The sequence below is a fragment of the Doryrhamphus excisus genome, chromosome 6 (assembly GCF_030265055.1).
Source record: "Doryrhamphus excisus isolate RoL2022-K1 chromosome 6, RoL_Dexc_1.0, whole genome shotgun sequence".
In the NCBI taxonomy this organism is placed as follows: Eukaryota; Metazoa; Chordata; class Actinopteri; order Syngnathiformes; family Syngnathidae; genus Doryrhamphus; species Doryrhamphus excisus.
In genome coordinates this window covers 22758941-22776019 of record NC_080471.1, presented here as the reverse complement: position 1 = coordinate 22776019, position 17079 = coordinate 22758941, and the positions used below count along the sequence as shown (strand labels likewise).

Genomic DNA, 17079 nt, shown 5'->3' with positions numbered 1-17079 from the left:
GCTCATGTATTATATCTAATTAGAGTGCAAACCAAAAGTCCCATTTGCAGTAATATTGCTTGAATGTTGTACTAAAGGTCACAAGGTACTGCATCGGAGCCCTAATGACCGTCTTTATCATCTCTTGCTGACACGCTACAACAGCAAGAAGATGAGATCAGCAGTAGTTTTATAGTCTTTCCATAGAGAAGTAGGCCAAAAGGTGTAATGTCACATATAGTATGTCTGCATCTCTAAGTGCACGGAAGGTGGCGACCTACCCGGGGGCTGCTGAGCGGGCTGGTGGTGAGGCCTGAGGAGGCTCCGCTAATGGACCGTGACCTGGAGCACAGGAAAAAGACACACAAGGTAAGAAGCAGTCGGGTTTGGCGGGCTGATCATGTGACGCTGTTACATGCTTAAATGCAGGCACGGGGTCAGAAGCTTGGAGGTCAGATGTTTTGCGGCGGGAAGCACTAGAGCATATGGCGGATACCAGGCGGATACTTGGAGGGTGGAAACACTAAAGCACGTAGTACACATACACACACACGGTATTTAACAGTGACTCCCAGCAATCACTGTTGATTTGACTACACGCTCACCTGGAAATCTATCAGCGCCTTTTCCACACATTAGCATTCAAATTAGCTTTTTTTTTTTTTTTCTCAGTCTGCACTTCGCTAATAAATAAAACATGTCAACTCTTTGCACGAGATCAGTAGCAGATATCTTGAAGGTGGGGGGGGGGGGGGGGGGGGATGAAGTAGGGCATTTGGTGGTGTGTCATTCATTTTCCGTTTCCATGCAGATGCTGTCAATAATATTGTGAGCCGAGCCAAGCTCCGAAATGAACAATCAGAGGACAATCTGTCTCCATCATATACACACAGACACACAAACAGTGCCTGTCAACACCAGCTGCTCGCTGTCTCAACACTGCTCATTTTTAACATTCATTCCATTAAGGCACCCCTCCTTGTGCCAACATGTGGGCCCGGGCCCCGGGATTTCAAAATGAAGAGAACCGTCAAATGAGAGTTTTCCCATCGGGATCTCACAAAATGTGTGAATTCATTAAATGGACCTAAAACTACTTACGTTGTAAGTAAATCGAACCTTCTAAATCAGGGGTCTCAAATATGCAGCCCGCGGGCCAAATGTGGTCCGCAGGACACAAGTTTGAGGCCCCCGCCTTGATATGAAAGTTAGTGCGGGCCACGGAAGTTTGATATGGATGCTGTATGGTATCATGTACCCAGAAAAATTATTACGTTTGATTAATGTTCATGGGCGGCACGGCGGTCGAGTGGTTAGCGCGCAGACCTCACAGCTAGGAGACCAGGGTTCAATTCCCACCCTCGGCACATCTCTGTGTGGAGTTTGCATGTTCTCCCCGTGCATGCGTGGGTTTTCTCCGGGTACTCCGGTTTCCTCCCACATTCCAAAAACAGGCTAGGTTAATTGGCGACTCCAAATTGTCCATAGGTATGAATGTGAGTGTGAATGGTTGTTTGTCTATATGTGCCCTGTGATTGGCTGGCGACCAGTCCAGGGTGTACCCCGCCTCTCGCCCGAAGACAGCTGGGATAGGCTCCAGCACCCCCCGCGACCCTCGTGAGGAAAAAGCGGTAGAAAATGAATGAATGAATGAATGAATGAATGAATGATTAATGTTCATGTTAAAGGTTAAATAACTGTTAATAGTTATCCTCCCTATCCGTGTGGAAGTGGTAAGTTTTTGGCTATTTAAGTTTAAAGAAAAATAACTTGAAGGCTACCGTTTAGGTCGCTAGCTCTCTAGTTAGCGAGTTAGCATGTGTCTCAAGACCCTGCAGTTGCGCAATATGTTGTAAATAAAAAGAGTATAAATGTGACTATAGTTGTGTTTTGTCATGTCTACAGGGCTCTAATAATGCTTTGTTCATTTTAATGTGAAAAAAATAATTTGTCTACCCACCAACTATATGTGGTTTCTTAAGTTTTTATTATTTGCCGTTTTATTATTATTATTATTATTATTATTATTATATTTATTTATTACTGATTGATTGATTTTCTTTATTCTTGATTTGTTTATTTATTTTTCATCTTATTTTGTGCAGAAAAATAAAATGAAGATATTTGAGAAAAGTGGAATGTTTTATCAGAGCTTTTATTGTAGAAAATCGGAACCAAAGCACTGAAAAAGTTTGTATATTTTTCAGTTTTTAATAAATGCGTAAAACTTGATGTGGCCCAGCGTTGCCCAGACCCTAGCTCCAGAGGCCCCAGGGTAAATTGAGTGTGAGACCCCTGTTCTAAATCATAACTGCATGAAGAAAAATCTCCCCCCGTGAGACATAAAAATAAGACGGTAACTGCTACAGTGAAAAGACACAACTCCCACTCAAGTTATTTTTACAATATTCTCACTGATTACACATGAGCGTAGGCGACGCTGAGAGCACGTGGACTCGTACGCGAGCAGACACACAGTTTACATTGAAGGCACACGGTCCACTGAGACGCGGCCAAATAGCTTGTGCGCCCCTCGTGTCAGCCCCCTCGGTCCATTATGACCATATTGTTCAACATAGTCTGCATCTGTTAGTGTTGAACCAGGAGGTCCGTAGAGCGAATAATACAGATGGCGATGCTGCACACTGATGCTCTATCAGAGACATCCTCTTGTTTCAGGAAGATGCTGGACTACAGCATCATTGGAGTGACTGTTCCAAGGGCTCCAAGACCCCATACATGCAACAATGGATGCACCCATGCCTATTTACTGAATACTATAATATGCCTCTTACATTGGTAATGGTAATGGTTTTATTTCATTTGAACATGCATCAGATTACAATTGAGTGCATCCCATAATCAGTTCCCAGTTCCACATGTCCAAAAGGAGTAGGAAGAAGCAAAGCTTATTAAATCCTACCCCTCCATCTGGTACTTTTACAATCAGTAACTGTTACATTTGTTCACTTCCTGCTTTCCTAACTTAATTTAATTTAATTTAATTTAATTTAATTTAATTTAATTTAATTTAATTTAATTTAATTTAATTTAATTTAATTTAATTTAATTTAATTTAATTTAATTTAATTTAATTTAATTTAATTTAATTTAATTTAATTTAATTTTTCGGGGGAATTTTATTTTATTTTATTTTATAATATTTATTTTTTTTTATTTTAGTTTACTCTACTTTCGTTTACTTTAGTTTACTTTACTTTACTTTAGTTTTTTTTAGCCTTATGCATTATTTTAGCTGTTTGAAGATGAACTATATCAGCAAGTTGAAGTATTTGTGATTTTAGAAATCAGGCGTTAGTATGTTCTCTGTAAGCGGCATTATGAATTATCCTTACTGGCCTTTTTTGCAGTACATTTAGCGAGTGCAACTGCAGGGTCTTGAGACACATGCTAACTCGCAAACTAGACAGCTAGCGACCTAAACGGTAGCCTTCAAGTTATTTCCTTTAAACTTAAATAGCCCAAAAACTTACCACTTCCACACGGATAGGGAGGATAACTATTAACAGTTATTTAACCTTTAACATGAACATGAATCAAACGTAATAATTTTTTCTGGGTACATGATACCATACAGCATCCATATCAAACTTGCGTGGGCCGCACTAACATTAAACTTTCATATCAAGGCGGGGGCCTCAAACTAGTGTCCTGGGCCGCTTGTTTGAGACCCCTGGTATATAGTATATTAGTATATTAGTATTCATGTATTCAATTTCTATGTCCTTTAAGTGTACTTTGGAACAAGTTTGATGTAGTTGCATGTGTTTTTTTTTGTCACAGATACCCGGTTTTATAATGGCGTTAATGCTAACATTAACAGTAGTAACCAGACCCAAAAGCTAATCGGCTCCAAAACAGTATTGGTACCTCATTTTGGTGCTAAACGAGCGCCCACATTTTGAATACTCATCCCGATCCCCATCTGGGTGCCGAGATGGAGTTACTCCAAAAGGGTCTGAGACGAGGGTATGGAGCGAAAAACAAAACCCGAAAGAAAATATAATGGAAGCCGAAGCCCTGTGAGCTTTTTCTTTGACTCCGCTTCAGCGGTTGATTTCCTCTCTGTGAAGCAGATTGCCGTATCAATCAACACGCTCTTTAAAGCAATTTCCTTTCCCGAGTCTGGAGAAACTCCCTGATGATGCACTAAATTAATATCCACAGTTCAGCTCCTCCAGTTTGAAGATGTAATAAGATCCCTGCAGCTTCTTCTCAACAGATCTGTCGTACATGTGCTGCATTTCAGTATCTAAAACACATTAGAGTCAATAAGTAGCATCAACCTTAGGACTTATCATGACTACTCGCTGGAACTCAAGTCGTTTCAATCAAATCGAGTGATGAAAGCGGATCTGTCAAGCCCAGAAAAAAAAAAAAAAAAAAAAAGATTTAATATGCTACTCCTCACACTGTAGCACTTTTTCATATTTAATTTCCATATCATTAACCTGCCCTCATTTCTCTTTGCATGCTGTTAGGATTTTAAATGAAAGCAGTGGGATTTCTTGCTTTAAATGCCCACTCGACATACTTAGAAGAAACACAACTGTCATCCGTGTGTGTATTTCTGTGCGACATCGCCACAACAGCACATCAATGTCACGCTACCTGATAGCTTTAGTCCTACCAGTCTGTCATCGGGGCATAATAACGCCGACTCGGGTTCAGAGAACAGGCAGATAAAGTTTAAAATGTAGCTTCACAGTTCTCTCCTTAACAACACATTTCACTACGGCCGCTATCTGCCGCAGAGCAATAAAACACAAGAAGCGGGAGAGAGATTTATAGCCGCAGACATTTGATTTGGAGTCGCAGAAGCAGCGGCGTATAAAACTAGCAACCAAATCGGCAGCACGGATAGACGGCAGACAGGGAAAATCTAGCCGCATTTCTACATTAGTGGAGCGATTCTACACTAACATGGGGGGTGGGAGGGGTGACAGGGACTGCGGATGAGCGGCACGAAGGGTGGAAAAGAGACTGAGTGAGTGAGACTGACAGGAGTTATAAAAAAAGGCTGGAGGGAGCACATAGTTGACATTTGAATGGAGGGAATAAAACTACAGAAATAAAGAAAGATGCAGCAAGTTTGTTTACAGCTGAAATACAATATATGGACAAATGTGTTTGATTTTAGTTATCAAATATTGCCATGACAATTCCCCAAATTATAGTACATTAATTAAAGATAATTAATGTACTATAATTTTATTTACTTAAATCTTCCAAAGTGCTCATTTTTAATTGGTCCGCATCATATTGTAGAAATAAAATATTAACCTACAATAGTAAATAAGCTGAAATGTTGACCTCAATAGCTAATAATACCAAAAAACTTGAAATTATATATGACATATACATTTTTTTCAAGATATTTAAAAAATAAATACAAATCACCAATTTTATTTACTTAAAAATCTTCCAAAGTGCTCATTTTTTATTGATCTGTATTATATTTTAGAAATAAAATATTAACCTACAATAGTAAATAAGCTGAAATGTTGACATCAATAGCTAATAATACCAAAAAGCTTGAAATTATATATGACATATAAAACTTTTTAAAAAAAAAGATATTTAAAAAATAAATACAAATCACCAATTTTATTTACTTAAATCTTCCAAAGTGCTCATTTTTTATTGGTCCGCATCATATTGTAGAAATAAAATATTAACCTACATTAGTAAATGAGCTGAAATGTTGACATCAATAGCTAATAATACCAAAAAGCTTGAAATTATATATGACATATAAAACTTTTTTTTTTATAAGATTAAAAAGATATTTTTAAAAAATTGAATAAGTTTGGACGTTCATAATCTCGATCAGGGGTGGCCATTATGTGGATCGCAATCACCAAGGTCGTTTGGGTCGATCGTGTAACGTCGCTTTCTCGATTTTACACATGCCTACATCTCGAACAGAAGTTATCCTTTCACTTGTAGCGGCTAGTTATGTGGACAAATAAGCCAGCTTTTCTTTGTGTCATGAACTCCATTAGAGAAATGCATGTTTTAAACACTTCCGTTTCTTAAACGATTATTTCATGATGAATTAGAAAATGCGTCCATTGCTGAAAGCTTTTCAATATGTTGGCTCGAATTCGGCTGCATTGATTTTGGCATAAACATTTTTAATATTTGTATATCGGTAACATATAATATAATAAATGAACTCTATGTAGCTCAGTGTATGTACACTATTGAGGAATTATGGGTCACTAATGATCTTTAGGCTGCATGGCGGTCGAGTGGTTAGCACGTAGGCCTCACAGCTATGATACCCGTGTTCAATTCCATCTCTGTGTGGAGTTTGCATGTTCTCCCCGTGCATGCGTGGGTTTTCTCCGGGTACTCCGGTTTCCTCCCACATTCCAAAAACATGCTAGGTTAATTAGCGACTCCAAATTGTCCATAGGTATGAATGTGAGTGTGAATGGTTGTTTGTCTATATGTGCTCTGTGATTGGCTGTAATGATCTTTATTGCCTTATTGAATATAATTATATAAACTACTTGAGTTGTATTAGAGCAACTCGTACCAGCACTGCGTTTAAATAAAGACTTGGATGCCCTGAAGGGATGATGGAGCGGAGCAGAGGGGATGAAATGAGCAGATGAATCTTAACATGGAATTCAAAGATGGACAGCTAAAAAAAAGTGGGAGCCGAACCATCCAAAGTGTCTTACGGATGGAAGTTTAAAGCGGCACGATGTGAATCCATGATGCACTCTTGCAGCCAAACCGCTCCAGTAAGGAGTTATTAATATATATCCGACATTTTGGGAAGAGTTCACAAATGTCTATTTTTTAGTAATATTATATTACTCCCCCCACACTGCAAAGGAGAGGTGTGTCATTAAGCTCATCACGTTAACGCGCATTCCACCTTGCCTGCTGTCAAAAACGTCAACGCCACCTAGTAGAAATATGTGCTGCCATGATGTACTGTACCGGTGGCGGAAATAAGACGTGCAAATAGATTTTAAATCAGTCTTGCTGTGCCTTGCGGGGGTTTTGGCTCGGACAGCGGCGTCTGAAATAGAAGCAAGATTCCGCATCTCGAAAAAAAAAAAAAAAGTGATGCACTCGATGTGAAAAAAGTGATTATCAATGAATTTAGGCGCTGATAATTCATCTTAGACTGTCGATTCACAAGGTTTGCACCAAAATGGTTGACTCTTCTGCATCTTTCTGTGACCTTGAGCGTGTCCTTGCAAGAGAGGTATAGGACAGGGGGTAAAAAAAAAAAAGGGGGAGAGTGTAAGAAGTGAATACCTTTCTTCTTTGCTGCATTTTTTTCTGCCAACAGGAATATCCAAGCTTTTACTGTACACTGACTTACTACAGTGAGATAGGACAGAAAGCGAGGAGATGGTCAGATGTTTGCAACCCCCCCCCCCTCCAAGTGTTGGAAGTGTTCACCAAAAACACCTCAGCGACCCTAAACATCTTAGATCCAATATCAATGAGTTGATTTGACCTATGACCTCGGAAATGTCATGTCAGAAGCAGCAAACATACTCGTGGTGTTATATGCGTACCGTTGGCCATGTTGGGTCATGTCGATGGCTCTTCTCGCCGGCACAGGCGAGCCCCCATCTGTGACGCTGAGGACCTCCATGGACTTCCTCTCTGGTCTCCGTTTGCCGTGTCGGTTCAGCATGGGGGAGTCCACACGCTTCTTTGGAGGATCTGTTTATCAAAGAGTCGGATCACATTAAAACTTGTTGGAGTGATATTTATGGCTAATTGCATTGATATTTACTATATTAGTCATTTAATATCAATAATATCACATTCATTGAGGTGAGTCCAATCATCAAAATGTCACTAATTAACAATTCTTATTAGCTTCATGGCCGTTGCCCGACCTCTTAGACTTTGTATACTGTGTATTTATATCAAATATTACACAGTAATCCCTCGCCACTTTGCGCTTAAAAAAAAAGTTATCCTTTCAAAAATAAGCCAGCTTTTCTTTGTGTCATGAACTCCATTAGAGAAATGCATGTTTTAAACACTTTCGTTTCTTAAACTATTATTTCATGATGAATTAGAAAATGCATCCATTGCTGAAACCTTTTCAATATGTTGACTCGACTTCGGCTGCATTGATTTTGGCATAAACATTTTCAATGTTTGTATATCGGTAACATATAATATAATAAATGAACTCTATGTAGCTCAGTGTATGTACACTACTGAGGAATTATGTGTAATTAATGATCTTTAGGCGAGTGGTTAGCATGCAGGCCTCACAGCTAGGATACCCAGGTAAAAAACATAAAAAACATAAATAAATTATATTGTTTCAGGGTTGAATATGACCTATTATTAGTAATTAGTAAAAAAGTATTAGCATTTTCAAACATAAAAATGTCTAAATGAACTTAGATACAAATACAAGGCATCCAGAAGATGCATTCAACATTTTTGAATGATTTGTAGTATTCTACTATGGTCACTAGGCGGAGGTAATGTTACTGTACGTTGCGGTGAGACACACAAGCCAGGTTTGAATTATTTTGCATCAGGCACAAAAATCCAGAACTCTTGTGTCCATAACCCACGTCAAGCTAAAACCCAACTCTGAACCCCTGACGTTACGTCAAATCTGTCTCCGACTAAGCTTGCTTTGCACCCAACATGTCTTATTTATCGCTGAAATGGCTTATTTTCCATTTAATTTGACTACTATAGTGGGTAAAAAGAGTGTAAAGGTGACTATAGGGTTGTTATTTCATGTCTAGAGGGCTCTATTCATGTTACATATAAAAATATTAGATTTATAAATAAGGAATCCTTAATTTGGCATAAATTTACTTATCACAGGAAACAATTAACTTGGAAAAAAACAAATAAATCATGTTGTTTCAGGGTTGAATATGACCTATTATTAGTAAAAAAAAAACTTTAAACTTTAAGTAAAGTTTAATTTTTTTTTGCCAAAATTAAGCATTTCCAAACATAAAAATGTCTAAATGAACTTAGATACAAATACAAGGCATCCAGAAGATGCATTCAACATTTTGGGATGATAAGTAGTATTCTACTATGGTCACTAGGTGGCGGTAATATTACTGTACGTTACGGTGAGACACACAAGCCAGGTTTGGATTATTATACATCAGGCACAAAAATCCAGAACTGTTGTGTCCATAACCCACGTCAAGCTAAAACCCAACTCTGAACCCCCAACGTTACGTCAAGTCTGTCTCCGACTAAGCTTACTTTGCACCCAACATGTCTTATTTATCGCTGAAATGGCTTATTTTCCGTTTATTTTGACTAATATTGTGGGTAAAAAGAGTGTAAATGTGACTATAGGGTTGTTATTTCTTGTCTAGAGGGCTCTATTCATGTTACATATAAAAATATTAGATTTATAAATAAGGAATCCTTAATTTGGCATGAATTTACTTATCACAGGAAACAATTAACTTGGATAAACGACGATGAATATTTTTTTTGTTGTTGTGTGTGTGTGTGTGACAGATGTTTACAATTTGTGCTTTAGTCGCCTATCTAGTGTTGAGCCATTCCAGCAGTGCGGGGGGCTGATGTAAATTCAGACAAGTGTATCAGTTTCTACAGCAGGGAAATGTAAAAGTGTAGCTCAAGTAGTCTTATCTTAAAAAACTGCAGTAGAACATAACCGAGCATGGAATTGTTAAAGCATCTTTTTCCTCTTTCATATTCGGTAGAAATACATGATTTATCACCGCTTGTCTTTTGTGTCTGAGCCTCACCGATCTCGTTGCGAGGGGGAAGGTTCTGGTCCTCTTGACTGGGGTACCTCTCCTTACGGTCCAGTAACAGAAAGTAGATCATCTTTTCTTGGTTGTCACTGCAGGGAGGGGGGGCATTAAAAAGGAGGTGGTCAGCTAAACAAACCAATGCAGATAAAGTAAAAAAAAAAAAACGATTCAAACTAATTCCTGCTCCAGAAAATGAAGATGCGTTTATGATGTTGTGCACCTACATACTACAGGATAGAGATGTATCGAAAGTTTTGGACGAAGTATGGAAAGGCTGATATCTAGTTCGCCTGTGGGCCAATCTTTGCAATGCAGAGCAGCTGGAGTTTGGCCTTCCATAATAAAAGCCGACTGCAGAGCAGCAGGAGGCAAAGAGACAAGAACCTGCATCTTCAGCTCCAATGAAGGAGGGGAAAGGAATCCAGACAGCGCATTTTCCTGTGTCTTGCACCATTACTGGTCACTCCTGAGAGAGAATGGAGGATAGTAATGCTATCTTGGGGAAGGTGGGATGTGAGGCTAGTATAAGCAACACTGCCATTGGCGTGTATTATTGTTTATCCTGGTAATGGTAATGGTTTTATTTCATTTGAACATGCATCAGATTACAATTGAGTGCATCCCATAATCAGTTCACAGTTCCACATGTCCAAAAGGAGTAGGAAGAAGCAAAGCTTAGTAAATCCTACCCCTCCATCTGGTACTTTTACAATCAATAACTATTACATTTGTTCACTTCCTGCTTTCCTAATATAGTTAAAAGTGTTGTTTAGTAATTAAATTAAATTAAATTAAATTAAATTAAATTAAATTAAATTAAATTAAATTAAATTAAATTAAATTAAATTAAATTAAATTAAATTAAATTAAATTAAATTAAATTAAATTAAATTGACTTTAGTTTACTTTAGTTTACTTTACTCACATACCAAAGTACGAGGTGACATGAGCATCCAATGCCATAGTGGGTACCATAGTAAGTGTCAATATAGTGATATATATATAGCTAATTGGTTATTTTTAGCCTTATGCATTATTTTAGCTGTTTGCAGATGAACTATATCAGCAAGTTGAAGTATTTGTGATTTCAGAAATAAGGAGTTAGTATGTTCTCTGTAGGCGGCATTATGAATTATCCTTACTGGCCTTTTTTGCAGTACATTTAGCGAGTGAAGATTGCTTTTATAGTTATTAGCCCATGAGGCTTCCAGCATCTATTGTGATCCCCAGAAATGTATTTTCCTTCATGTTATAAAAACAAGTATTAGCAAAGGAACACAAATAATGTGACCCTCATGGTTCATTATGAACTGGGAGGAGGGGAGCATCCAGTGGGAACGTGTGGTGGTAACTGCAAAGTGATCCATGGATTCCGACATGGAAAGTGACAGCTGCGCAAGATTTCATAAGAGCGAAAAAGAACCCATAGCTGTCGGTGTAGATCACTTTTTATTGTTTCCCATTTCATCACCCCCTTTTACTTTTTTCATCTATTTCTCTTTGCCTTCTTTTTTCCCCCCTCCACAAGCCGCGGTTAAGCTTTCCCAGTGCACTCACTCATCTGAGAGCAGGTCTTTCAGCAGCTTGTTCTTGTCTCTGAAGCAGCCCAGAGAGTGCATGCTGTCCAGGACGTCTGGGTCGATGTCATCTGCAGACGGGAGGCTGCGGATGGTCACCTTCCTCGGCGCAGGCTGCTCAGGCTCCGGCTCGTTCTTACCCCCTCTGGGAAGGCAACACAATGAGGTGATATGGTACGATCCTACTGACTTTGGAAAGAAAAGGGAAATACATATTTACCACATATTGCAACATCTTATCCCAATGGTCATTATCTCCAAAAGTTGAGTTATGAGTTTGCATTCTATCTCTTCTTGCTTCCAATAAAAAAATTCAAATAATGGATGAATATGGAATATATACTCATGTGAAATGATAACAATTAGTTTCAGGTCAACAGAGGATGTTTTAGCTAAAGTTAATTACCAACCCATTTATTACACTCTCTTAATCTGTTCAGGATATAATAAGATTATATATAGTACATACTTACATTATATTGTATAATGTGATCATCTGCTGTATAATTGTAGAATAATGTGACCTTGACAAAAAGACAGAACTTCCCACATTCATCTTACCCTACATTTTTCATTCATTCAATTTCTACCGGTTATCCAAACCAGGGTCATGGGTGTGCTGGAGCCTATCCCAGCCAATCACAGGGCACATATAGACAAACAACCATTCACACTCACATTCATACCTATGGACAATTTGGAGTCGCTAATTAACCTAGCATGTTTTTGGAATGTGGGAGGAAACCGGAGTACCCGGAGAAAACCCACGCATGCACGGGGAGAACATGGAAACTCCACACAGACATGGCCGAGGGTGGAATCGAACCCGGGTCTCCTAGCTGTGTGGCCTGTGTGCTAACCACTCGTCCAGCGTGTAGCCCAAATATGCAAAATTTTGTTGTTGTGTTGTTTTGTCTTATGTAAGATTCTGTGATTATATGTGTGAAAAAAAATCACTTATTGAATTGGTAACTGCTCTGGCGTGGAGAAGGGGTAGGATTTAATAAGCTTTGCTTCTTCCTGCTCCTTTTCAGACATGTGTAGTAACGAGGTGTTGTGTATGTATGCATGTGTGTATATATGTACATATGTATATATATATATATATATATATATATATATATATATATATATATATATATATATATATATATATATATATATATATATATATATATATATATATATATATATATGTGTGTATGTACTATATGTATGAATATGTGTATGCATGTATATGTATATATGTGTGTATATATGTAAGTACATAAATAGATATGTAAGTGTAAGTGTAAGTGTAAGCGTATTGTATTGTAAATGTATATGTGAGAAACATTAATGTAACATAGTATGCATGTCTGAAATAAATTAAGAAGAAAAAAATAATAAAAAAATATTAAATATTATGTTATATTAAAATATTAAATATTATGTTATATTAAAATATATTATATTAATATTATATTAAATATTATTTAAAAAAGAATGTTTTTGTTTGTTTTCAATGTATCCAGCCTTTATTTTAGACACTGGCTCTAACTGTTGATTTATATTAAAATATTATATTATATTATATTAATATTATATTAAATATTATTTTAAAAAACATGTTTTTGTTCGTTTTCAATGTATCCAGCCTTTATTTGAGACACTGGCTCTAACTGTTGATTTAACAGCCACTATCTGATTGGATGACAGACAATAACTCACAGTGAATACACATTACTACATACACCTCAAAATGTTATTTCAAAGAGTCACAAAAAGTGACATAAAAAAAAGAGTGACCCCCCTCCCCCCATCCCCAATAGGTAGGCCCCCTTTCTTCCCTGCAGTAAATCACATGCTCAATATCTTTTTTTTCCAAGCACCACCAATTTACCCCCACATCCCTCAGAGGAGTTGTGGCTTGCACCAATGTGCACGGACAAAACCCAAAGTCGTTTATCACGTGGTAGCCCCCCCCCCCCCCTAAGGATAACAACATGGTGGGATATACTTACATGTACCACGTGTGCTTCTGGATCTGTTCTAGCTGGAACATAAAAAGAAAGAAAGACTACATGTTAGAAATACGGCGATACATTTAACTTTTAATAACTTTTACTTTTAGCATTCAAACTAAATGAGCGGGTGATTGTTGAGTAAATAATAGAAGCATACAGAATAGAGTTGAATGCTGCATGGCCTCCATAATCTCGGTGAGCTAATAGAAATGTGATTGGGCCACAAAGAGTGATTGAAAAGTGGGAGGATAAAATGAGGCCCTCAAATATTAATACTGCCAGTGGAAAAATAAAAAATAAAAGAGTAAAGAGGGAGAAGTAGAAGAGAGAAAGAGAGAGAGAGAGAGAGAGATGATAACTCTAAAGCATAACGGAATATTATCTGCTCCATACACACTGCTGACCCACACAAGCCCTCCAGGTCTAAAGGGAATCTCCACTTCTCTTTGCAGCACTCGTGCTTTCTCAACACAATTTTAATGTGCTTGCTATAGCCAACGCTATCAACATAGCCTTTTGTCCAGGCTGACGTCCAGAATTTGAGAAAAAAAACGACAAAAGAAGACGCCGGTTCAAATGACTCTGCTGTGCTTCAACCGGCCATGTTGGCAAACAGGATCGATGTCTCTTCCGGGACTTTGGAGGAACCACGGGAGCTACACGTATCGCAGCTGTAATTACTGTCATTCATTCACAGGCAGTCTCCGGGCATCGCGCCTCCATCAGCGGCTCAATGAGTCCACCATCCCAAAGGAGCAACCTCCGCTTTGCCTTGGTGTAATATTGCTCCAAAGGCAGAGCTTAGCGACCGTGGGTGGCTTCGGTCTGCTTCCACAGAGGTCACGCTCTTGATGGACATCGTGGAAATCAGATACCAGTCAGTATGTGACCTGTTCTTTCACACTTTTATTAAAGGGCTGCAGACCGAGATGCAATATTACACAGAGAGACAGACAGACAGACGGAAAGGCAGGGTGAATATCGCATCCTTCCATCATTGGACGTGACAGCAGCAATTACAGTCACTTTTGATGGAGGAATGTTGTTATCCTTACAAGTGTGTATTCGTTTGGTTGCTTCGTCTCATGCACGGTGCTGATAAAGGTGTGTGTGGGTCTGTTACACAACCTTATCTGGTCATTGAAGAAAACTATTTCATACCATCAATCATGCTAACTATCAATGTCAACACAAGTGCTACTCATAGAAGGAGTCATTCATTCATTCATTCATTTTCTACCGCTTATCCTGACAAGGGTCGTGGGGGTTGCTGGAGCCTATCCCAGCTGCCTTCGGGCGAGAGGCGGGGTACACCATCACCAACACCATCACAGGGCACATATAGACAAACAACCATTCACACTCACATTCATACCTATGGACAATTTGGAGTCGCTAATTAACCTAGCATGTTTTTGGAATGTGGGAGGAAACCGGAGTACCTGCAGAAAACCCACGCGTGCACGGGGAGAACATGCAAACTCCACACAGAGATGGCAGAGGGTGGAATAGAACCCTCGGAGAAAGCCCACGCACGCATTCTTACAAAGAACACTAAACTCATCACACACCAACTTAACACTCAAGAGGTATAATTAAACCAGCTCAACCGAATCATTCATTTATTCATTTTCTACCACTTATCCTCACGAGGGTCGCGGGGGGTGCTGGAGCCTATCCCAGCTGTCTTTAGGCGAGAGGCGGGGTACACCCTGGACTGGTGGCCAGCCAATCACAGGGCACATATAGACAAACAACCATTCACACTCACATTCATACCTATGGACAATTTGGAGTCGCTAATTAACCTAGCATGTTTTTGGAATGTGGGAGGAAACCGGAGAAAATCCACGCATGCACGGGCAGAACATGCAAACTCCACATAGAGATGGCAGAGGGTGGAATAGAACCCTCGGAGAAAGCCCACGCACGCATTCTTACAAAGAACACTAAACTCATCACACACCAACTTAACACTCAAGAGGTATAATTAAACCAGCTCAACCGAATCATTCATTTATTCATTTTCTACCACTTATCCTCACGAGGGTCGCGGGGGGTGCTGGAGCCTATCCCAGCTGTCTTTAGGCGAGAGGCGGGGTACACCCTGGACTGGTGGCCAGCCAATCACAGGGCACATATAGACAAACAACCATTCACACTCACATTCATACCTATGGACAATTTGGAGTCGCTAATTAACCTAGCATGTTTTTGGAATGTGGGAGGAAACCGGAGAAAATCCACGCATGCACGGGCAGAACATGCAAACTCCACATAGAGATGCCCGAGGGTGGAATTGAACTCGGGTCTCCTAGCTGTGAGATCTGCACGCTAACCACTCTACCGCCGTGCAGCCAAGAAGGAGTCATATGATAAAATAGTCTCCGTTATTGGACCAGACATTGTGGCTTGTGAAATGTTTCTATGAGTTTTTGGACATTTTTCATTCACCCAAAAGAACATTTTAAGGTGACAAATGTTGGACAAAAAGTGTGACACTCTCCATTCTCATCCAATGATGTGTTTAAGGACCCTACTTCGTGCATTTGTGCCTGATGGAACACAGAAATTCTTGGTAAATGAACTAAAATGTGGCATCCAAACATGAAACACAAGGAAGAGTTTTACCAACAATACGCTGTCACTTGTTCAAATCAACTTCAATATTATCATCCACGTCGTCATTCCCACTGCTTCTGAATTGGGCACGACAAAGCAGCCGTAACACTTCATGGAGTCGGGCTATTTGAGTTCTACAAGGTCACAAAACATCCCCGGAGCTGTTTGGACCTCTCCAGCACGAAAGCGACAGGGCAGGAGGGGGGGACAGGTAGCATATTCTCGCACAGCAGCTCGGCCGATGTGCAGCACTTTGTGGAGGACAGTGCTGGAGGGTGGATGACATAACCGGATGACCTGAGGGTGACCCGTCCTTGTCAAGCGAAGGGAGGAGGAAATGAAGCATGTGTCCCCGTTGCATACAAAAGAAGCGGAGCCTTTCTTGTTTGGATTTGACTTCCACTTGTGGCAACTGATCTTCGCTCCTCTGCTGCGAATGAGCATATGTTCACTGTACACTTACACTGTATGTTGGTGTGTAGCTGCCATGATGCTAAAATGTAGACGTCTTTCCTAATGCATTGTAATGCACATATATGTGGATGGAAGCAGTGCAGTCGAATATTAGTTTTCACTGCAGCAATGCAAGAAGGTTCTGGAAACAAATGTTGGCATGGCTATTTTGTTGTGGAGTTGTTATGTTTGCCTTGTGCTGGGTCTGGGTATTCAGTCCTAAAACAGGGATGTTCAACCCTAACCCTAACCCTTCAAAATACATAAAGAAGAAATGGGAGTGAGACAAAACAAATCTGATCAAGCAATTTATTGCTTACTCAAAGTACTCAAAACCGAAATAGGCTGTTCATCAGCTGAGCAAAAGTTTGAGACCATGGCTCAAAACCCTAACCCCAAACCCAACCCTAACCCCAACCCCAACCTAAACCCCATTCCCAACCCCTCTAACCCTCTAACACTAACCCCTTCTCTAACCCTAACCCCAACCCTAACCCCAACCCTAACCCTATAACCCTAACCCCAACCCTAACCCCGAACCCCTGACCCTATGACCCTATAACCCTAACCCTCTAACCATGACCATAACCCTTAACCCTAATCCCTAACCCTTAACCCTCTAACCGTAACCGTAACCCGAACACTAACACTAACCCT

At 39.6% G+C, this 17079-nt stretch overlaps 1 protein-coding gene across 11 annotated transcripts in view; it reads right to left on the bottom strand.

The window, feature by feature from the left end:
* LOC131131273 (serine/threonine-protein kinase BRSK2-like) overlaps positions 1-17079 on the bottom strand; it is a 217397-nt gene that overhangs the window by 16424 nt on the left and 183894 nt on the right. For 8 of the 11 annotated variants that reach the window (XM_058075838.1, XM_058075834.1, XM_058075835.1 and 5 more), the window contains 6 exons: positions 13345-13376; positions 11322-11486; positions 9756-9853; positions 7548-7698; positions 7282-7347; positions 261-321 (listed from right to left, as the gene is read on the bottom strand). In XM_058075838.1, the coding sequence (XP_057931821.1) occupies positions 261-321; positions 7282-7347; positions 7548-7698; positions 9756-9853; positions 11322-11486; positions 13345-13376 (573 nt within the window). The remainder of the gene's footprint in view (positions 1-260; positions 322-7281; positions 7348-7547; positions 7699-9755; positions 9854-11321; positions 11487-13344; positions 13377-17079) is intronic. The other 3 variants (XM_058075837.1, XM_058075844.1, XM_058075845.1) reach the window with 1 other exon arrangement.